At 42.8% G+C, this 23,103-nt stretch overlaps 1 protein-coding gene across 2 annotated transcripts in view; it reads left to right on the top strand.

Moving 5' to 3' along the window:
• The window catches only part of RAB36 (RAB36, member RAS oncogene family), a 42,769-nt gene that overhangs the window by 16,452 nt on the left and 3,214 nt on the right, over window positions 1-23,103 (top strand). For both annotated transcript variants that reach the window (XM_085860547.1, XM_085860548.1), the window contains exons 4-10: window positions 10,523-10,588; window positions 10,984-11,085; window positions 17,278-17,342; window positions 17,478-17,529; window positions 18,595-18,676; window positions 21,055-21,145; window positions 22,631-22,744. In XM_085860547.1, coding sequence (XP_085716673.1) covers window positions 10,523-10,588; window positions 10,984-11,085; window positions 17,278-17,342; window positions 17,478-17,529; window positions 18,595-18,676; window positions 21,055-21,145; window positions 22,631-22,744 — 572 coding nt within the window. The remainder of the gene's footprint in view (window positions 1-10,522; window positions 10,589-10,983; window positions 11,086-17,277; window positions 17,343-17,477; window positions 17,530-18,594; window positions 18,677-21,054; window positions 21,146-22,630; window positions 22,745-23,103) is intronic.

Raw genomic sequence — 23,103 nt, forward strand, 5'->3', positions numbered from 1 at the left:
GGGGTGGTGTCCACACCAGAGTCTAGCCAGATGGACTCTCATTTCACGACCAAGTGTTGCTTCACAAGAGTGAATTTTGGGAGAGGATGGCTTTTGATATTGTTTGGGGGACAATGTTCTATGGACTGTGATGATCGATAGTTGCGAATGTGATGAGGCAGGAAGGTGTTTTGTGGGGGAGGAGGTATAATATTAAGGATATGAGAGTAATGATGAGTGGATATATATATATATATATATATATATATATATATATATATATATATATATATATATATATATATATATATATATATATATATTGTTACGGCTGTGGAAATTCGCAAACCACCATTCAGGGCTCGTAGGTGAGATATCTCTCAGTACATGTGTAGTTAGCCCCAAACCCGTTGTATAGAGGGAATTTATGTGATTCATTCGGGCTGCGATCCTTTGAGTTAGGCATTTTTCTGTTCTATCTTTAGTTTGAACCAACCACGTATCAACCGCCATCACACAACAACCACCACGCCAGCCATCGTCACCAGCTGCAACCACGCACCAACCCTCGGACAACAACAACAACACCAACAGCCACGACCTTTACCTTCACAATTCAATCCCGCAAACATCGCATCACCGCCATTCCCAACGGCACCATAACCATCCACCACCACCGAAAACCCTCCACCACCTTCACCTCTCTCCTTCTACGCCCATTCCCGCACCACCTGTGAACACTGAACGTCGGGCTGTCTCGGGCCCGTTCGGCGATTGGTGCCGAGCGCACCAAGCCGCGAGCGCAAATAGCGGCCTTTCCGAGGGAAAATTCGGATCAAGAACGCCACACGCCCACTTATCCGTCCACTTAGCAAGCGCGGGGTGGCTTGGCCCCGCCTCCAGGCGCATCTGTGTGAAATCGATATATGCAAATTCTAGGAACAGGGGAGTTTCACGCCCCCGTTTCCTCCGACCAATGGGCGAGCGTGGCTCCGCCCCCGAGGTCATCCTGATCCGGATATTTGCATATTAGCGGCTCCTGCCAGCCTATAAAACGGCGAGCGTAAGGCGAATCGGGGTGGCAGAGTGAGTCAGTTTTGGTTGGAGAGTGGAAGAGAGCCGGGGGAAGAGAGTGTCATCGAGAGAGTTGGGTTCTGGAGTCAGCTGAGAAGAGTTGCGGGAAGAGGCAAAGGAGCTCGGGTCCGAGGCGGGAAGGACGGCGGTCAGCGACGAGGTCGCGGTGTGCGATCGCTCGTCACGGGACCCAAGCAAGCCACCCATTCTCCTCCCTCAGCATCAACAATCCCCCCTTTCCCCCGCGCTGAGATAGTGCAAAAAGGGGCCCCGTTCCCACCCCCCTCCAAACGTTGTGCCAACGAAACCCGCCAAGGAGCACGGAGTTGGGTAGGACCCCCCCCCGGTCTTGTGGACCAGGCCCACCCGTGACTGGCTCCGGGCGATAGTTCCTGGAGGGTCACGACTGAATTGTCCGTCCGGTGGGCGACGCGGTCGAGATTCGAGTGACGTGGCCGTCCGCACGCCGGCGGGCGCGAATTCGCAACAATATATATATATATATATATATATATATATATATATATATATATATATATATATATATATATATATATATGTTTCTTATGTTGTTGGGGGTGGAGGATGGGTGGTCATAGAGTGACTTGGTGGGAGGGATGTTAAGGGTGGGTGACGATCGAGTGACATTGGTGAGAGGGATGTTGAGGATGGGTGGTCATTGAGTGACATGGTGAGAGGAATGTTGAGGATAGGTCATCATTGAGTTCCATGGGTGAGGGATGTTGAGGATGGGTGGTCATAAAGAATCATGGGTGAGGGATGTTGAGGATTGGTGGTCAGTGAGTGACATGGGTGAAAGGGATGTTGAGGTTGAGTAGTCATAGAGTGATATGGTCAGAGGGTTGTTGAGGATGGATTGTCATAGGGTGACGTGGTTGAGTGATGTTGAGGATGAGTAGTCATGGAGTGATGCGAGAGGGATGTTGAGGATGGGTGGTCATTGAGTGACATGGGTGAGATATGTTGAGGATGGGTAGTCATAGAGTGATGTAGTGAAGGGATTTTGAGGATGGGTAGTCATTGAATGACATAGTGAGAGGGATGTTAAGGATGGGTGTTCATACAGTGATATGGGTGAGAGATGTTGAGGATGGGTAGTCATCGGGTGACGTGGTAGAGAGATCTTGAGGATGGGTAGTCTTAGAGTGATGTGGTGAAGGGATTTTGAGGATGGGTAGTCATTGAGTGACATGGTGAGAGGAATGTTGAGGATAGGTCATCATTGAGTTCCATGGGTGAGGGATGTTGAGGATGGGTGGTCATAAAGAATCATGGGTGAGGGATGTTGAGGATTGGTGGTCAGTGAGTGACATGGGTGAAAGGGATGTTGAGGTTGAGTAGTCATAGAGTGATATGGTCAGAGGGTTGTTGAGGATGGATTGTCATAGGGTGACGTGGTGGAGTGATGTTGAGGATGAGTAGTCATGGAGTGATGCGAGAGGGATGTTGAGGATGGGTGGTCATTGAGTGACATGGGTGAGATATGTTGAGGATGGGTAGTCATAGAGTGATGTAGTGAAGGGATTTTGAGGATGGGTAGTCATTGAATGACATAGTGAGAGGGATGTTAAGGATGGGTGTTCATACAGTGATATGGGTGAGAGATGTTGAGGATGGGTAGTCATCGGGTGACGTGGTAGAGAGATGTTGAGGATGGGTAGTCTTAGAGTGATGTGGTGAAGGGATTTTGAGGATGGGTAGTCATTGAGTGACATGGTGAGAGGGATGTTAAGGATGGGTGTTCATCGAGTGATGTGGGTGAGAGATGTTGAGGATGGGTAGTCAAAGAGTGACATGGTGAGAGGGATGTTGAGGATGGGTGTTCATAGAGTGATATGGGTGAGAGATGTTGAGGATGGGTAGTCAAAGAGTGACGTGGTGAGAGGGATGTTGACGAAAATTGGAATGTTGTGAGGCAATGATTAGATCATCTGCATATGATACAAGTTAAGAGTCAGCTTGAGAGGTCTGTCGGTCATGGAGAAATAGATTGAAGAGTGAGGGAGATCGTACAGATCCCTGTGTGTGGTATGCCATTTGGTAGAAGTCTGAAGGTAAAGAGGGCATGGCAATTTATTATTTGAGCTTGATGATCAGACAAAAAAATGTTCGGATTTATTTATTCTATGGATTAAAATTTTTTTTTATTTTATTTATTTATTTTTTTACATTTTTTTTTCTATTTATTTAAAAAAGATAATGAATCCTTCTAAAAAAAAAGGATTTATTCTATGAGAATATAGCGGTGTGTGGTGTCCAAAACTTTCTTCATGTCTATTGTCATGAGACGGTTCTCAGTGGGTGGAGGTTGTTTTATGTTGAAAGCATCTCGAATGGAGATATTCCTTTCCTAGCAACAAAATAACAGTTAGTTCAATGTTGAGAACTGATGCAGATATTAACTAGAATGGTACTCAGTGGAGTGCATACCCCTGCCAGGCTGAACAGTTGATGTTTTGTATCCCACTGATAGGCCTGATCTGTTTCTGGACCAAAATACAATTGGCTTGTTCTTGTCACCTAATATAACCAACTCTTCGACAGAGTTTCATCTTAACTTGTTCACGACTTTTTGAAATATTGTTATGTTTGTGGGGTATATGGAGGAATTTCAAAGGAAAGAGAGGAGTGTATAGAGTATCTTGGTCCGTGAACGTGTAGGAGACATCGCGATGTAAGTTAATTAAGGAAACTGTGAGCTTAAGTGTTACTTGTCACCACACGGGGGGTGGTGCTGTGTTAAATTAGGGAGTGTTTAAGCATAATTTCTCCCAGTATGTGATTGCCCCCATGACCTTTTCCTATGTTTTTGCATTTCAATAGTGGTGATAAAAAGGGATCACGTCCTTTAAACAACAACTGAGCTGCACATGCAAGCATACAATAAACCCTGCCTCCAGGGGGACAACTAGCAAACCATGCTCCCGGAGTGGATGATTAATGGGCGTGAGGACAGAAAGTGGAGGAGAGTGAGAACCGCGGTCAGTTTCATGTTGGGTGAAAAAAACAGGAGAGGAAGTGGGGAGTTATGTTTGGAGTGGGACACGAAGAAGCGAGTGAGGCAGGAAGAGCTTGGTGGTTGGAGCTAACAGCTTGGTGGTTGGAAGAGCAGGGCATTACAGCTGTCTTCCCCTCGACACGGTGAAGAAGACTGCATGATTATTGTGATCCTGCTGAGGCAAATTGGCTTGCGTGGTGGTGCAAGACGCTGGCCATTGACTGTTGGATGGGGTTGTATGAGACCAGCCTCGAAGCCTCGTTTTGTGCTATTGGGGAAAGAGATGGCACCATTCTCGACAGAGTGGCGACGTTGGCAAGTGCGATCGACGAAAGAAGCTACATGGTGGCTTGTGCTTCCGTTCGAATAGGTAACCGAATATAAACCCCCGTGCTTCCGTCAGCTCTGCCTTTGTTGCCCTCCCTTTACAATGCGTCCCATAATCTCTGAGAATCTCGGCTGTTCGCCTGCAAGGGAAATCGTTTGGCTGTCCATCCAGGTAGGGGCAAGCCCCCAAGACATGACGATATATTGCTATACATCGTTTTTGGCCTGTCTCTCAATGATGAAGAATCACTTGAAAAAAATTTCAAATAAATTCTCATATCCGGATTCAGATCTTCACCAAAATCGAATCAATTTTGCCTCGTCACACATCCAACAACCTGTCCATAAAATTTCATCCGAATCCATTCACAACTTGTTGAGATATCCTGCTTTGGCCTAAGTCACATTTGCCACGGCGGCTGTGGAGTCTACAAAATCTACGGCCACTAGCAATTATAGGGCGGCCGCAGTATTTCCATGGTCACACAATGTGGCAGTCACATATGTTTTTATTTTTCGGGGAGCCGCACGGCGTATTTATAAATTGTGGAGCCCGAAAACGTGGGGGTGCTGTACGGTCTTTGATTTGATGTCGCATGGTGACCTTAGGGCGTTCCTGCGGCGGCCATAGAATTTTCAAGGCAGACACAAGGTGACCGCAAGGCGACCGCAGGGGGGCCCTAAGCCGAACGTGCGGCCAGACGGACGGTAACGAGTGGGTTCTTTTTTTTCTTTTTTTTTACCAGTTCTTTTGTTTCGGCTTGTCGAATTGCTATGGCGAACGTAGAAATGAAAAAAGTTATAACTCCGCGTTATAATTCCACGGCGACCCTACGACCTGTAAAATATAGCCATATGGCGTAGGGCCACCCTGAGGCCACCTCAGAAACTCTGCGGCCGCCGCACATTTCTGTCAATTCAGAGGGCGTACGACCGCCGTATCCTCGCCGTAGAGCAAATGTGACTTAGGCCTCACAGATCGATAAATGGTTGAAAACATAACCTCCGTCCACCTACAGTGGCGGAGGTAACTTGAGACCATGATACCCCATGCAGTGTTCATATATATATATATATATATATATATATATATATATATATATATATATATATATATATATATATATATATATATATATATATATATATATATATATATATATATATACTGTCAGACCCCACTCTTCATGTGGAATATGTTCTTGTAAAATGCCAGGATTTGGGGCATTGTTTTTAAAAAAAAAATTACATGGTCTAGGCTTGTGGAAGAACAGTTACACAGAACAAATCAAAACACAACATTCCAAAGGAAACAGCAGGAGAAAGGGGAAACACCAACAGCAGGGTATAGGGAAAAAGATGGAGGCAGACAAATAAGGGATGCAGGAAACATGAGGGAGAACACAAAGGGTGGACAATATGGAAACATGAGCAAAATTGTGTTTGACCAGTTTGTGATTTTGTCAAGTTCTGTGGAGAGGGAAGAGGCTGCTGCCAGATAGAAGGATGAGAGATGTCACGGAAGAGAGTGGAGTCATCAGCAAAGAGACAAAGAGGATTTTCCAGAGTCAATGAGATCATTGATGAAGATTAGGAATGGGATGGGTCCGAGGACACTGCCTTGAGGTTCCCCAGCCTTAACAGGGAGAGGAGATAAAACGGTTCTGTTGAGAGCCACACATTGTCTACAAGAATGGAGGAAGTCAGGAATCCAAGAGAGGAGTTTGTCTTGGATTTCGTAGGCAGACAGTTTGGAAAGCAAGGCACGGTGCCAGACTGTATCAAAAGCTCGAGACATGTCCAGAGAGACGGCCCTTTTTTATATATACCATGTCGAGGCTTGTGTAAGAGCTAACACACAGAACATAAAACAAGGCAGGAGACAAGAGGGGTGGGAGAGGGAAGCAAAAAATGGTGGGGAACAGAGACATTAGGAGGATGAGGAGGACATTGGGACCATACTCTGTGCAGAGCGTTGGTGCTGCTTAAGCAGTCTCCTTGGCTATTGGGCACAATCCTGGACGGGTCGCCACTCCGACACTATACCAGCATGCTGGCACTCATTTTGCCGACCTCGGAAGGATGACAGGCTGAGTTAACCCACATTAGGAGATCATGCCTGATATTGAGGACCTCCACCATTGTTGAGAAAGTAGAAGCAGCATGTCCAAAGTAGAGTGACCAGGTCTGAATCTGAATTGATGATCTGATATGAGGTTGTTGGAGAAAAGGAATGATTTTATGTGAACTGTGATGATGGATTCTATGACCTCACTGATGATTGGAAGTCCAGAAAGCTAATTGGGCTGTAGTTAAGAGGATCCGTTTTTGCACCTTTTTATGTAATGCTGTGATGTTGGCTGATTATCAGTTTCCCAGGTGGATATTGGAGACCAGTCCTGAAGTTAAAAAAGAATAGTTAATCAAATAATAAGAATAAAAAATATATATGCGTGAATACTTGAAGCACGGATGTAGAAGCAGCTCACACTCAATGACCCACAAACACGCAGGGTCCGTGAATAGCGAATCCGCAAATAGCGGGGTATGACAGTACATAACTTTGGCTCAATCTCAATGGTGAAGAATCACTGAAAAAACCTATAAACTTCTCGTATCTGGATCTTTACCAAAATAAAATCAATTCGTCCTTGTCACACACCCAACCAGTCCACCAAATTTCGTCCAAATCTGTTCACAACATTTCGAGATGTCTTGCTGACAGACCAACAAACAGACGGGTGAAAACATCACATCCATCCACCTTCGACGGTGGAAGTAGGTAATTGCATGGATCCAACAATGTATGGATTTGGACTGACAAACAAGTAAACTAGAACGGGCACTTGGTAGAGCGCATACCTTCGCCGCCGCAACTTTTTTCTGGGCACATTTGAAAAACGTCCATGACGTCACAACCGTCAGTCCGATTGACGTCAAATTTGGTGTGTAACCTCCTTGAAGGGAGTCCAACAAAATGGAATGATAAACACTGAAAAATTAAAAAGCTGAAAAATGACGTCGTCTTTTGACGTCATTTTGACGCACTTCCGGGGACGTCACGTCCAATCGGGGACTACCATTCTGAAAGCTCGGAGTTCACTGAACGTTTTAACGTTGGTTTCATGTCAATAGCTCTATAAGATCTGAAGCTATGCCTACAAGTATATTTTGACCTTGAGTGTGACCTTGACCTTGACTACAGAGTTAATTGGCAAAACCTGTACATCAATAAACAGATATTTTGGTACTGATCCTAATGCCTGGATTTGGGAGACTTTGCTTTATAAATTATATAGATATTTGAATGTAAAATATCAGGACATTTTAGCCACAATTGAAAAACGTAATGTTCAAACGTCAATGACGTCATAACGATCAGTCCGATCGAAGTCAAATTTGGTGTGTGACGTCCTTAAGGTAAGTCCTACAAAACGGTATGATCAAAACTGATGAGATCGAAAATTGAAAATTTACGTTATCTTGTGACGTCATTTAGACGCACTTCCGATGACGTTACGTCAAATCCGACACTACATATCCGAAAGGTATCTCGTCATGGAACAATATGGCAGTGGTTGCATGTCGATAGCTGTATTATGAAGGAAATTATGCTCAAAAGAGTGTTTTTGACCTTTTCATGAACTTGACCTTGACCTTGACCTTGACTTGACCTTTGAAAGAAAGTAATACTTTCTGAGTTATGCGAATAACAAACAAACACACATATTCACAAATAAATAAATACACAGCGACCAAAACATAACCTTTCGCAGAATGCGAAGGTAATAACTTTTGGTAAATGAGATTGTTGTTGTTGTTGTTGTTGATTAGCCTCAGTCAGTCCTGCTCAAACAGGAGATTGCTGATCGATCTCCTAGAAGCGACTCGACGATCCCTCGCATCGAAGATGTTGTACTGAGTTGTTAGATATCCTGAAGACAGATAAATCGACTGTTTTTTTGAGAATTGAAAGAAAACGATGTTCAGGTGGATCGACTTTGCAGCCTTTCACATTTTTGTGTTTCTTAACTTATCTTAACGTGAAGGAAACCTCTTAAGTTACAAAAACAGAATATGTGGGGACACAAAAAGCATAAAAAGCAATCGATATAAGTTAGAACTGCTGGATAACCACTTTCCAGGTAAAACAGTGTGAGCAACTTTGTGGACTTATTTCAGACATGTTCAGATAAGTTGTATTGTGAGTAACCACATATTTTGTGAATTCTCTGAAAATCATTCATCAAATAACATTCTTTTCATAGCTGAATATGTGTATCTCAAGATAGGCTATGTCAACCATATTACACATTTCAAAGAATACTCTATTAATAGGACACTTAAAAAAAATAAAGCCTATTGCCATTTTATGCACATCGAATGAATGTAACACAAGTTACCAAGGTTTTGTTTTTTCCCCCTCTTATCGAGCATACATAAAACGAATTTCTGGAATTCTGCTTTGTGCTGAGTTCGGTCTGGGTATCATGCAGCTACTGTGGGAAAAACAAAGTGATGAGTCAAACTCGTAAGGAAGGAAATGACACTAAGATACAGACCAGCACATGAAAAGTGTAACGTGAGTAACAATGGAATTGCCCAAAAGGTGTCCCAATTTGGCCGAAATAAATTCCTGGGCTTTCGTCAAATTGGAGAAGGGAATCACAAAAACTAGCACGAGTGCAGACGTGCTACTTCTGGCGTTCAATGTCCTCGTGTTGTATCGGTTTATTTCACCTGGGTCCACTCTTCGTTTTTCTCATCAAATATTAATTTTTTTAACCTTTGCTCACACAACGTTAGTTCATAGAGCAGGTGTGAAATGTTGAGTGCATCTTGCCATGTTTTTTTATTTTTTTTTTTGCTGCATAATTGCATGCATTTTATGAGGGTTGTAATGGGTACAAAGGGGAAGCCTAATTATAGCTAACAATGCATGGTTTACTTTGTGTGGGTGGATTTTTTTACTGGCCCTTTTAATCATGGTTGCTTCTGTTGGTGGCACCTATTCTAGTTGTCAGACACGTGTAAGTTTACTTGTTTTGCCAAGCATTTGCCCATGGGCAACCCCATTAGGAAACATAAATGACTCTTACATGGTGCTGACGCAGTCTGTAGGCATGTTTTAAAAATACACGTCGGCAGCACGCACACAAGTTAAACTGTTGCGATTTTCTCCAATCAAACAAGGCACTGAGGTTTAGCCTCAAATTGCCTCATGTCCCATCCGTGATGTAACTCGGCGCAATGTTGTTTAGCGTGATGTCATGTTATTTACAACCGATTCGCAAAAAATGTTGGTTTGACAAATGGTCAGTATTGGGTAGCACGCTTGTTTATAACTTCATATCTTATCTTGCAACACAATCCACCTTCACACTGGAGATCCCACCAGCACCCTCTTCTCTTTTGGATAATCTCCATCGGTTCGAAGATTTCTAAACGCAAACAGACATGGAATGGAGAAACATAGATCCCCTGCAGGCCTTCAAACTACTTGTGCGAAGTGCAGGAATCTGAGCCAACAGCATATCGATCATTTGTGGCGTAGGAGCCTGCGGATCGGAACAATCTATTTCAATTCCACGTGTGGTCTGCTCAGATTCCTTCAGCTGAAACCTTGCAGCTGTTGCACCGTTTCCTTGGGTAACGACCCCGAGACGATCTTACCCTCCAAATGAGTTAGTTGCTTTGTGTGTCAAAACTTCAGTCTTGCACTTCTTCGCTTAGTGATTCTTACATTTTGCTGAACTCTTTGTTTGTGGTAAATACTATTTATTATATGTGGCCTGTTAAACCTAATCAATCGTATTTTGTGGAAAATTTGTGTTTACTTGTAGTGCATGGTAAAGTTCTCAAAAGATTCATATTATAAATGTTATTTTCTGTATTTAAAGCACGTGAGAGGAATGTTTTGCTATGCTAATGTTTTGAACGTCATCTTTAACTTGCCCTTCCGATTCCATTCAACTCGCTCACATGCATTTCTCTTCTTAAAATTGGCCACCTGCCCAGTCACATGCCGGCCGAGGCATGATTATCATCATTCGCCGTTTAACATTAAAATGTGTGCTCGACATTCATCTGGAAATAATGTACGAATGGTGTGTTCTGTGCCAGCTTGAAGATCTCCAAGATTGTGGTTGTGGGAGACGTAGCAGTGGGAAAAACCTGTTTGATCCACAGGTGAGACCATTGCTTTCAGCACCGTGCAATTGTCCTGAACAAATCCCCTACCCCCCCCCCCACCCTGGGTTCATTGATTTTAACCTTTAGTGGCAATTTTATGCTAAAACCAGCTTTTATCCCTTACATTTATCTCTCGATCATTATTTGGCATTCCACATTTGATTGGTTTCCTCATACGAGTTGAAATCCTCCCTTGGAATCCAGCTGGAATGTACGTACCTTCCAAGCTCATTTTGTTTTTTTTGTAATCCCGATGCACTTCCAAGGAAATGTTGACTGAGCTGCAATAAAATAAAAAACAAGTTTATGATGCAATGAAGGTTTTGACGTTTCTCAAAATTTGAAACCTCGAGTTTTCTTTGAGTAGCTATGGGTGCATCGTGTTCCTGTAGGTTTTGCAAAGATGCCTTTGATGCAGACTACAAGGCCACCATCGGAGTGGATTTTGAGGTGGAGCGCTTTGAGATATGTGGCGTTCCGTACAGCCTCCAGATGTGAGTGCTGGTCTTGTGGGGCCGGAATTGCTTAGCGGAGACGTGTGTGGGAGTAGAACGCACTTCGAACATGTAACCACAAACGTTGGTGGGGCAAACTTAGTTACATGTCAATGGATTGGATTCCTTACGAGGTTCATAAAGGTTAACAAGGGTTAGGCTTGAAGATTGTTCAAAGTTTCTGCTGATAAAAAAAGAATCACTGAACATTCCTCTGGTTTTTCACTTTTGAATGAAATATTTCTGATTAAATAAATAAACAAACAAGCAATACATTAATGTCGCAAAATAACTTAAATAGTGAGTTGCAGAATCACATCAAAGTATCTTGAATTGAGGTTTGCAACTTTAAGTGTCAATTATTAATGATTCAAGAGTCTACATTTTAACCCCCCACCCTCCGTCAGTACATCTCAAAAAGAAATATAATATGAGAAAGTTGACTCATCCACTACAATCTCAGTTGTCTTTATCTTATATCAATGTATCCAGTTCTCTGTTCTTGTGTATGGCAGCTTGGCTGCCAGGTAACGATCATTTCTCGGAGCATGGCTGTGCCACTGATGCTGTGCATCTCGACCAATACACTGGTACTCGTTTCACTGACATCAGAAGGATGAAAGGCTGAGTTGACTCCATCTGGTGTTAATTCAGCAGCCAACAGGGCTTGACTTGAACTCAGGACCACAGGATCCCCAGCCAGCCACCCGAACCACAAAGCCAACACCAGGCTTAATTAATCCATTTGGGAAAAGAGATGATGTTTTACCTCCCTATTAACCTTTTAACCTCTTTCTTACCGGCCATGTCAGCCCAGAAGGTTCTCAAGATTTTCTTGTTGCTGCTGTAGATAAAATACTCCAGTTTACATGATATTTATTTGGAGATATTTTTTCCCCAAGATTCACATCCAAATTGGAGGGAGGACTGACTTCACATTCTCAAAGATCCTCGGCTTGGTTTTGTAATATACTTATTCGACGAACAAAACTCTGAGTTTCTGACTTTTGTATCTGATGGAGTGTATCTGCATGGACCCCAGATATGTAAACCTGTCAACCGCTCTGATTGGTGAATTGTTGCACATTTGTTGTTGTTGTTGTTGTTGTTGTTGTTGTTGTGTGGCATGTATGTTAATGCTTCTTGTTTTGTCAATGTTAATTTTCAGCCTCACTCGCTTCACATATTCCTGTAGTATATTTACTTTCTCCTGCATACCATCTAAGGACTGTGACATCACACATATGACGTCTGCAAAGCAGTGTTATTCTAGCTGTTTTGATTGGTTCCTCCAAGGTATCCCATTCCTTCTTTGCTCAGTTGTTTTCTGCAACACCCAGTCCAACACCACTAAAATAGTAATGGAGACAATATGCAACGCTATATAACCCCTGTGATAACTTCAAGTTCAGATGACAACCGGTTGTTGCAAATTCCACCGTATTAGTATCCATTGTAGGTACTCTTTATCATCTGTACAAATGTATCTACCTCTCCATACGGTCTCGGTATCTTCCACATTGCCTTTCCATTCACACCGTCGAACACCTTTTGCAAAAGTCAATGAATGACCGGTAAAGGTTTGCATTCCATTCATTGCTTTATTCTATTGTTCTTCATGTAAAGATCTGATCCCTGCATCCCCTGTTCCTCTTGAACCTAGCTTGTTCCTTTCTTATGGTACCATCAACAACCAATTGCATCCTGTTTAGCATAATGTTGCAAATCTCTTTCCTGGCAATGCACAGAAGGGTCACTCTTCTTCAGTTCCCACATTCCGTTGTGTCCCCTTTCTTTGGTAGTAGTTTGATTATTACACCACATTTGCATTCCTCAGGGATCTTCTCTTGTTTCCATATGTCATATATTAAGCTATGTAGAGTAAATGTTGATACTGGTATTCCACATTTGTGGAGCTCCGCATTCACCTTATCAGCCCTGCTGGTGCCTTTCGATTCTTCAGACTTTTGACTGTTTGATTGGTCCCACGTCAATTGGTAGATCCCTTCCTGTCCGTTTTTCAATCTCACCTTGTCTGTCGTCGTTCATTCGATTCAAACCTCCTTGAAGTGTTCTGCCCATCTTCCCCCTCTCTGAAGTGAGTACATTTCCTTGTGTTTATCCTTTACTGAATTGTTCCCTCTCGTTAACCTCCGCCATCGAAGATCGGAGGTTACTGTTTTCACCCCTTTCTGTTTGTTACTTCCGAAATCTAAAGATTTCGTAAGTATATTGATGACTTCCGTTTCTGTTTGTTTGTTACTTACGAAATCTTTATGATGACTTCCGTTTCTGTTTGTTACTTATGAAATCTAAAGATTTCGTAAGTATATTGATGACTTCCGTTTCTGTTTGTTACTGACGAAATCTAAAGATTTCGAAAGTATATTGATGCCTTCCGTTTCTGTTTGTTTGTTTGTTTGTTTGTAGGCACGATAACTCGAGAACGGAAGAAGCTACCAATGTCAAATTACACCACATGATTCAGGAGGGTGATGGCTAGCGCTGATTAGATTTTGGTCAAAATCGGTCAAAGGTCAAGGTCACAGTGAGGTCAAACATAATTCCGTAAATTCATGTGGAGAAATGGAGTATTTTTGCTTCGCTCGACGTTACGAGTTCGTTTTAACTTCGATTTTAATTTTGTCTTCGGTTTTTGTGATCGCTTAGGACGCTTAAAACTCAGTTGTCGAAATTCTGGTAAAATCGGATGTTTTGGAGACGTTTTAAGATTGTATAAAAAATATTTCACTCGACGCGTCACTGGTCGTCCCATGATGCAGTGCGCTCGAGCAGACGCGTCGTTGAGTTACGTTAAGGTATAATTGCATGGAGAAATGGAGATTTTTGCTTCGGTCGACGTTACGATTTTTGATGGTTTGATAAGGAATCATCGTAGAAACTTCTGGTTTGCGTCGCTACCTTCGCAAGAGACAGCTTTTATTAGACAAGGTCAGAGGTCAAGTTGACGATTTCGTAAGTACCAGTCTATGACTGCTTGTTTGTGTGTTTGTAACTTACGAAATATAAAGATTTCGTAAGTATATTGATCAGTTCCGTTTCTGTTTGTTTGTGTTTGTTTGTTTGTTTGTAGGCACGATAACTCGAGAATGGAAGAAGCTACCAATGTCAAATTAAACCACGTGATTCAGGAGGGTGATGGCTTGTACTAATTAGATTTTGGTCAAAATCGGTCAAAGGTCAAGGTCACAGTGAGGTCAAACATCCAAAAAAAAGTTATAACTCGAGAACGGAAGAAGCTACCAATGTCAAATTAGACCACGTGATTCAGGAGGGTGATGGCTAGCGCTGATTAGATTTTGGTCAAAATCGGTCAAAGGTCAAGATCACAGTGAGGTTAAACATTCGATTTATGATGGTTTGGTACAGAATCATCATATAAACTTCTGGTTTGCGTCGCTACCTTCTCCAGAGACAGCTTTTATTAGACAAGGTCAGAGGTCAAGTTGACAATTTCGTAAGTACCAGTCTATGACTGCTTGTTACTTACGAAATCTAAAGATTTCGTAAGTATATTGATGACTTCCGTTTCTGTTTGTTTGTTTGCTTGTTTGTTAGTTTGTTTGTTTGTTTGTAGGCACGATAACTCGAGAACGGAAGAAGCTACCAATGTCAAATTACACCACGTGATTCAGGAGGGTAATGGCTAGTGCTGATTAGATTTTGGTCAAAATCGGTCAAAGGTCAATGTCACAGTGAGGTCAAACATAATTCCGTAAATTCACGTGGAGTGGAGTACTTTTGCTTCGCTCGACGTTACGAGTTCGTTTTAACTTCGATTTTAATTTTGTCTTCGGTTTTTGCGATCGCTAAGGACGCTTAAAACTCGGTTGTAGAAATTCTGGTAAAAATCGGATGTTTTGGAGACGTTTTAAGATTTTATAAAAAATATTTCACTCGACGCGTCACGGGTCGTCCCATGATGCAGTGCGCTCGAGCAGACGCGTCGTTGAGTTACGTTAAGGTATAATTGCGTGGAGAAATTGAGATTTTTTCTTTGGTCGACGTTACGATTTTTGATGGTTTGATACAGAATCATCGTAAAAACTTCTGGTTTGCGTCGCCACCTTCTCTCGAGACAGCTTTTATTAGACAAGGTCAGAGGTCAAGTTGACGATTTGTAAGTACCAGTCTATGACTGCTTGTTTGTTTGTTTGTTTGTGAACAGTATTACGGAAAAACTCCTCGACGGATTTCGACGAAACTTGGTGGGGGGGGGTTAGGTCTGGTCCAAGGATCATGCCATTAGATTTTGGACTTGGTCCAAAATCCAATATGGCCGCTATGGTGGCCAATTTGAAAAAACATTTGAATTTTTTTTTTTGCATTTCTACATGCTTTAAGTGATTTCCAACCCCCCCCCCCCAAAAAAAAAAAAATTTAGAGAAAAAAAAAATTTGCAAATTTTTTTTCAACAAAATTTCGAGTTTTTTTTTTGCATTTGTACATGTTATAAGTGATTTCCAACAAAAAAAAACATGCCAAAATTTTAATTGCGGCTGATTTTGGAACTTCAGGTGGATATACCCACCTAAAATCAATTTCTGTCTCAAGGAATCTCGTTATGACGAATGAATTGAGTATGTAAAAGTTAAAAGTAAAAGGGAAAGTTGCAAACTATAACTCTGTGAGCACTGTTGATGTCAAATTGAATGAATAGGACATCAGGTTCACTTGAGTGACCTAGCAGTATTGGTGGCGGAGGTTTTGCACTCTACCGAGTGCTCCCCCTCTAGTTCTGTCTGTGGTTAGTTGCCTGGAGATCTTATCAACTCTTCTCAGTTGCTGTCTCTGTTTATTCCGCCATGTGTCTTGATGTAGTTTATTTTATCCTTGCGTGCAGATTTATTGCAAACCCACCTTCAAATTCTGTATTTTTGATTCCCGTTTAATTCCTGACAACTGTAAACCGTCATCCTGGTGATTTGAAGGCGGTACATTGCGTCAGTGAAGATGTAGTCCTTCACGAGTGTTAAGCTGGCTGTCCCATATCCTAACATAAGCTTGTGGATGTTAAAGCTCCCACTGCATGTTTTTGAATTTTTTTTTAAAGAGTAGCTATTCTGTGACAGTGTCATGGACAAGTTTCAAATTAATTCTCTGACTACGCAGCCGCTGCTTCAGCAACGTACGCCCTGTGGTGCAATCGTGACCCATCCTTTGAAAATGCTTACAGCTGCCAGCACACTTCATGGCATCATGGTTAAAGTGTCTGCACCGAATCTGGGCGGTCGGCAGTTCGATTCTGACCTTGGCCGAGTCATAGCAAAGACTTTAAAAACGGTGCGTGCTGCTTCCTCTCTTGACGCTCGGCCTTTAAAAAGGAGAGATCATGGAAAACTCCATTGGTTGGCTTCCATTGGGAGGAGGAAATTCTTCCATAATTTCCCCACTGAGTGCAGAGAGAAAACTGATGTCCTCACTTCCACCAAGCTCAGTGGCTGTTTGAAGTCAAGTCTGGTGTTGTCCCACGTGTGTGTGTGTGTGTGTGTGTGTGTGTGTGTGTGTGTGTGTGTGTGTGTGTGTGTGTGTGTGTGTGTGTGTGTGTGTGTGTGTGTGTGTGTGTGTGTGTGTGTGTGTGTGTGTGTGTGTGTGTGTGCGCGCGCGCGCGCACGATTTGTAGTGTCTCGTGTATTTGTCTCCTCCATGAGCCTTAGATCCTGTAAAAGAAAAAAAACGTCTTTTGAAGGTTATGGAGTAACTCCCATTGTCGAGGTGTCGAGGTGGAGGACATTTTCATTCATTCTTTTACATTTCAGAAAATCTGATAAACCAAGGAGGTGTTTTGTTTTTGTATATACGAAATGTAGTTTGATGTAAAGTGAGTTGACAGCGGGTGAAAAGTCACCAGATTCATATCCTTAAGCTGTAACCCTCAATTCAAATATTTAATGAAACAAATTGTACAAATGAGAAGGAATAGCTTTTGTCTGAAAGTATTCTCGAACATGCAGTACTTAGGCGTTCCCAATGCTCATCTTGGTTTTAGAGAACTGTTTCAATGAGTACATGAGGCATCACATTTATTTATATAGAGACGTGTCGGTGAGTTTATCATTCTGTGACATCACCAACAATGTCGATGCCTCACGAGGAGACTTAAGATTTTTTTGTATTGTAGTTCCATCTGTACCTGTTACCTTTGAGGAAACCTCACCATCCTCTTCCTAGATGGGACACTGCTGGACAAGAACGCTTCAAGTGTATCGCGTCTGCGTACTACAGGGCAGCACAAGGTATGTAGACTATCCACGGGAACACCCTGTTGACGGTTCATTAACATTGTGTTTTTGTCCAAACCGAACCCGTTTGATGCCTGCTAACACGATGGTTCATTGCTTTGTGTGATGCATCACGTTCACGTTTTGCAGTGCTAGTGGTCGCCTTCGATTTGTCCGACATTGAAAGCTTGGACCACTCTCGGTAAGTTATACCTCGTTAACGTGCGTACCACTTTCCTTTTCTTACTGTTATTGGACAAATGAATTAAAGTTAAACAGGAGACACGTTGATAACGGATTGAAGTTAAACAGGTGTTTTAGCATTCCCTTTCCAGCCGGCCAGGGCGAGAAATTAACCAGTTATGTTGACAAGTGCACTATAAACGATATTATGACCTCACCCTTTGGAAGAAGGGGGGGGTGCTCAGAGTAGTGTAAATATTGGCTACGGTAGGTTCAAATTGATGTGCTCAAGAGATTAAGACGCTCCCCCTGCGTGGGTCACACCGTGTTAGACAGTCATATGTGACCAAGCGAAATTATTATATCTCAGTGCTGTTGCTGATTTAAAAACCTGTCACCTAAATTACGTGTGTATGTTGTTCCAAACGGTCTCTTACCACACCAAAGGGGTGGGGGTGGGGGGGTACCATGGTGGTAGTAAGCAAAGCACATTTGCATAAATGCAAATCCTTTACTTAACAGATTAGGAAATATGGTGCAAAGCAAGTTGTACAACATTAAATCCTGAAGGCACTCAATCCTAATTAAATAATTAATTACGTAACTCATAACAGGCCGTAACACAAGTTAGACGAGAGGGCCGACAATTGCACAGCACAAACACATATCTCTAATCACAAGGGAGAGTGGATGGGATGGGGAAGCAAAATAACAAATACACACTTGCAAGGATATTAAATTAAAAAATATATACAGTGTATATAAATAAATAAAAAAGGATATGTGGGAGGAATGTAGTTCAGATTTGTCTCGGTGATGTTCTGGTGGTTTCATCCAAGCAGCAGGCCACAATATGCCATCGTACCTCTCGACCACATGGAATACAATGAGTTGACTAAGTGTTTGAGGATAAAAGTGTGGCTTAGCTTGCTTGAATTCCCCAAAGAGCACAAAATGTATAATACTGAAATCCCAGCTAATTTGTTCATTCTCCTCACTCATTGTCCTGCCTTGAATCACTGTTTAAAAAAAAAAGAAAAAGGTATAGTGCATGAGTGACAACCTATCGTATGCGTGTGCCTAGGCAATGGCTCGAGGATGCCATGAAGGAAAATGACCCTCATAGAGTGCTGGTGTTTCTTGTGGGGTGCAAGAAAGACAGAATTGTGAGATGAAAACGAGACCCTTTTGAATCGGAATAAGATAAGAACTGTTTTTGTTCTTGGAGATGTTAGTTGCGAGTTTATTTGTGACTTAATTTCAATATGAGACTTTCCAAATGATGTTTGAATGCTAAATGTGGCTTATTGCTCATGCGCTGCGTGTGTATTTTCACTGACTGTTCGGCTTGCTGGGCACTTTTAACCTGTCGTTACGAGCGCAAACCTGTTATTAAAATGGTTTTTTAAATATTATTTTTTCAGATGAAAGTGACAATTTGAAGATGCTAGTCATAATTGTTCTGTTCCTGAATGCAAATCAGAATCACGGAAATATAGGATATACGAGAAATATCCATGGAAGAGAGGAGTCGGGTTCGTAACATTTCCTGGTAATACAATTAGTTAGTGGCGGCCATGGATATAAACACACACACACACACACACACGCTTCTCCTTTTACCAATATTACAAAAATCTCGTATTTTTCTTGTGCCTCCAGAACCAAACAAATAATATATATTGTAGCGTCGACAGCTCAACTAACGTCGAGCTCGTCGCGGCGGGAGGTTAAAATCCCGTGATCTGAATGGCTTAACTCCTGTGGGGACATTCTGAATGATGGTGGCCAATGCACGCACGAGTCATAAGGAGAAACATGAGAACCTTGAAGCTTTCAAAATCGACGTGTTTATTCCCGAACCACAATAAAAAGAAACAGGAATGGTGATCGCGAGGAGACGACTACTGCTTGGAATGGGAAAGAAAGGGGGAATACCAAATCGATAACAAATAATTATCTCCGATGTGAATAAAACTAGGGCGCCACACCCCAGATTCAATTTCGGATGGGAAAGGGACAAAACCGGGTGACTCGGCTCTGGTGGTAGCGGGGACGAGCAGGCGATGAGACTATGACACACGGGCAAGTTGACGAACGGGGCAAGGCGGATGATGGGGAAGATGAAGCAGCAGGCAGACGAAATGGGCACAGGGCGAAGACCTCCTCAAAAACTCTCCTCACTGTCCTTTTTTCTCCTCAGACCTCGACATTCTCCTTTTTTCCTCAGAACTCCCTCGATCCCTCTCCGACACATCCAACTGCCCGATCCGGCTCCTCCCTCTTCTCCTGGGGCAACGAAAATCTCCGCCCCCCTCTAGGCGATCCGAGCTTCACCCCTTGGGAGGCAACAAATGCTCCTCCACTCGCTCTCAAGGAGATCCAAGCTCCGCCTCTTCACTTGCAAAGTCTCCCGGCATCCCTGGTCTAGGTTGACATAGAGGTTATACGCACAATTTTCTCAACCATAGTCCCTATTACCACACACCACCCCCTGTACGGAGCACAAACAGGATAATTCGCTCTCGTTTCCCTGCTTATTACATTGAGATGAGCTAACCTGCTAACTACTCGTACACAGACCATACCACTCAATACATTCATATCTGCTATGTGGTAATATCAAATCCACCACTCCCACAAACGTAAAAATATTTATAATGCCCCTCGCAGCCCATACACCTCCCACTCGCCTCCCCCCTCCTGCCAAACATGATTAATAGTAAATATCATCATTTTTAACTTACCCTGTGCATCGACAAGCCCCAGCCAGATATGACCTTCCCATCGCTGTTAAGAAGCAACTAAACATGATACTGTGTCTCTCTTTGGAAAGTTTGCCTGAAAGTTGGAAATGGCAACATCGGCTTTACGATTGCAGAGTCCATTATATAAATAACCAAGCCTGACATCTTCACATGAGGTAATCCCGCATGGTTCAAGGTCCACTCACTGAAAGCAATGATCGGGGAAGTCGGGTAGAACGCACCAGTCCACAGGCCTTGCATGGGCCCAGATCGTTCGGAATTTTTGCAATTCGAGCTGCAATACATCAACTTTTTAGAAATTTGATCACGAAGTTCTCCAAATATTTCGTTGTGCAGAGGCACACCTTTCTCCCTGATACATTTCCAAGTATTTTTTGGTTTCTTTCAGATGCTTTGTGATCCATTTTAACGTTACGATCCTTATCTGGCATGCATGCACAAGAAACGTTCGACCACCGCCCCGATGAACTTCGTTGCTAGGGGTTTCTGTGTATGCATGCCAAGCATTCTGGGGGCAGATTATGTCATTCCAAAAGTCGCGTGTTGTCCATGTCACTTGTTCAGTAGTCGTTACTAGACCTCTCTCAGAGCACGAAGACGTGGAGACTTGGAAGCAGTTTGGGTTGTAATGGATTGGTTAACCCTCACGCAGCCTTGATCAGCATCTTGCCTGCATGCGTCTTCTGACCCTAATCAATTTGTGTTGATTTTATCATTTTATTTTGGACATAGCCAAGGCATTAACCAACTCCCAATTATTGTGCTCTTTTTCCCAGTCAGCTTCTGAGTGCAAGCAGATGGAAACGGATGCCATCACGGTGGCCAAAGCAATGAAAGCAGAGTACTGGTCAGTTTCATCAAAAGCAGGTACGTGGTATTACGGAGCAGGATGTATTAAAGTTTTTGCTTCCTTTCACCACAGTAAACCCTACAATATTGCGGGGGTTAGGTTCCTGGAAAATGCAAAGATAGATAAACCACGACCGTGGAAACCAAGAGCCAATGGGAAGAGGGGGGTTCGGTTCCTGTACTTCGAGAAAACAGTGAGGAAGATTGGCAGCACCAGAAATAAACACATTACAATTTAAATAAATAAATATATCTATATTTATATAATATTAACATTGAAATAAACATGCGGTTCGAATATGGAGTCGGATAATGAAGGTTCGGGAATGAGGTTTGAAGGAAAATGAGGGTTTTGGAATGAGAAAGAGTTCAATGGGGAAAGTTCAACCGATAATCATTGACCCCAAAATGGTGGACCATACAGATGCCGCATTTTCTCCTCGAGCCAACCTTGCTAACAACTTGCTCTCCCCCAGTCATAACCTGCCTCTGCCTTTTGGTACAACTAACTTTGTCCAATGCTTTACGTTTGGGCTCATTAAAAACGGTATGTGGGAAACGCACCACAAGGCTCAGAATGGGAGGTAATTGTTCACAAACGGGATACGAAGGATGACTCATCTTAGCTCAAAAACCATGACTGGTCGACATGAAATACCACGATAACGAAATTGGAACACAATCGGTTCGACGAGCTCGGCGTTCTACGATGTATGCCACCGTGCTTCAGCGTGCTCTTAACGTATACAAAACTTACCCATAACGTATTCGACGTGTGCCAGCGTATTCGCCAAATTTTTCATACGTCGGCATACACTGGCTAAAACGTCAAGGTGTGACAGAGCCTTTAGTTTTGCTTCCACTTTCTTTCCCCTCCACCACTGAAACGATTAGTGACAGGTCAGATAATGATCAATTCCAAAATAAATACTTAATGATAGGCCCCATTCTGCTTTGGGTAAGCACGAGGTCGTGAACATTTCCGGAGCTGATGATTTACCCTGAACGGATCATTTTCTGGGAATTTTTGAACAGAATTATCCATGTCCGAGGATTCCAAGCAAAATACATTGGCTGGTACTCATTCACAGGTAAAGTATTTGAAAATCTGTTATGTCCTCATGGGTGTGCCAGTACAACCAGGAGTGAAGCGTCTCAACCTATCAGACGTTGTCGCTTGAAATGGAAAATTTAATACCCAAGCAGCACCAGGTGGACAGCTCATCTCCGATCCCAACGGAATCAAAGCCAAATGTAGACAATGAGGTTCTGAGTTTGTATTGCCATTCCTCTTTTGGGGCTCACAAGGCCTGGTTTGTATCGTACAAATCTGGATGAAGCATACGCATGTCATTTTGCATCAAATTATCATGAAAATGATCAAAATGAAATAAAAAAAACAAACTTGTATTTGGATTGATTGTGAGAGAATAAAGCACAGAGCCATGCTAGTTTTTTTTTATTTGGTTGTTTTGCTCCTTCACATCCTGGTGAACTCCACAGGAGAGAATGTGAAGGATTTATTCTTCCGCATTGCGTCGCTCGCCTTTGAAGCGAGTCTTCTGCAGGAGCTGGAGCGGCCCAATGCTCCAATGGCCAGAATAGGGGAGGTTGTGAGTGAGTAGTGCGTCTTCATTAAACAGCACCCCCTTATTTTTTCATTAAACAGCACCTTCCTCTCCTCCTCCTTTCTCTGCTCCTCTTTTTTCCACCCTCCCCCACCTTTGTTACCCCTTCTCCCTCTTTTATCCTACATTCAACCCCTATCTCTGTCCCCCCCCCACCCACCCTCTCCTTCTCTTCACCTCTTTTCTCTCCAATCCTATCTCCTCCGTTCCCTTTCCTTTGTCACCTTCTCACGAAGCCTTGCCAGCATAACTTCTTGCTGTTTTAAATTATATAGCAAGGGAAAGTTTTTTTTTTTAAAGCAGAAGACAAATCAAATATAGTAATCTCACTCTGATGTTCTTTTGCAG

This window comes from Eptatretus burgeri, chromosome 16, assembly GCF_056783735.1.
Source record: "Eptatretus burgeri isolate ZD-2024b chromosome 16, Ebu_testis_v1, whole genome shotgun sequence".
In the NCBI taxonomy this organism is placed as follows: Eukaryota; Metazoa; Chordata; class Myxini; order Myxiniformes; family Myxinidae; genus Eptatretus; species Eptatretus burgeri.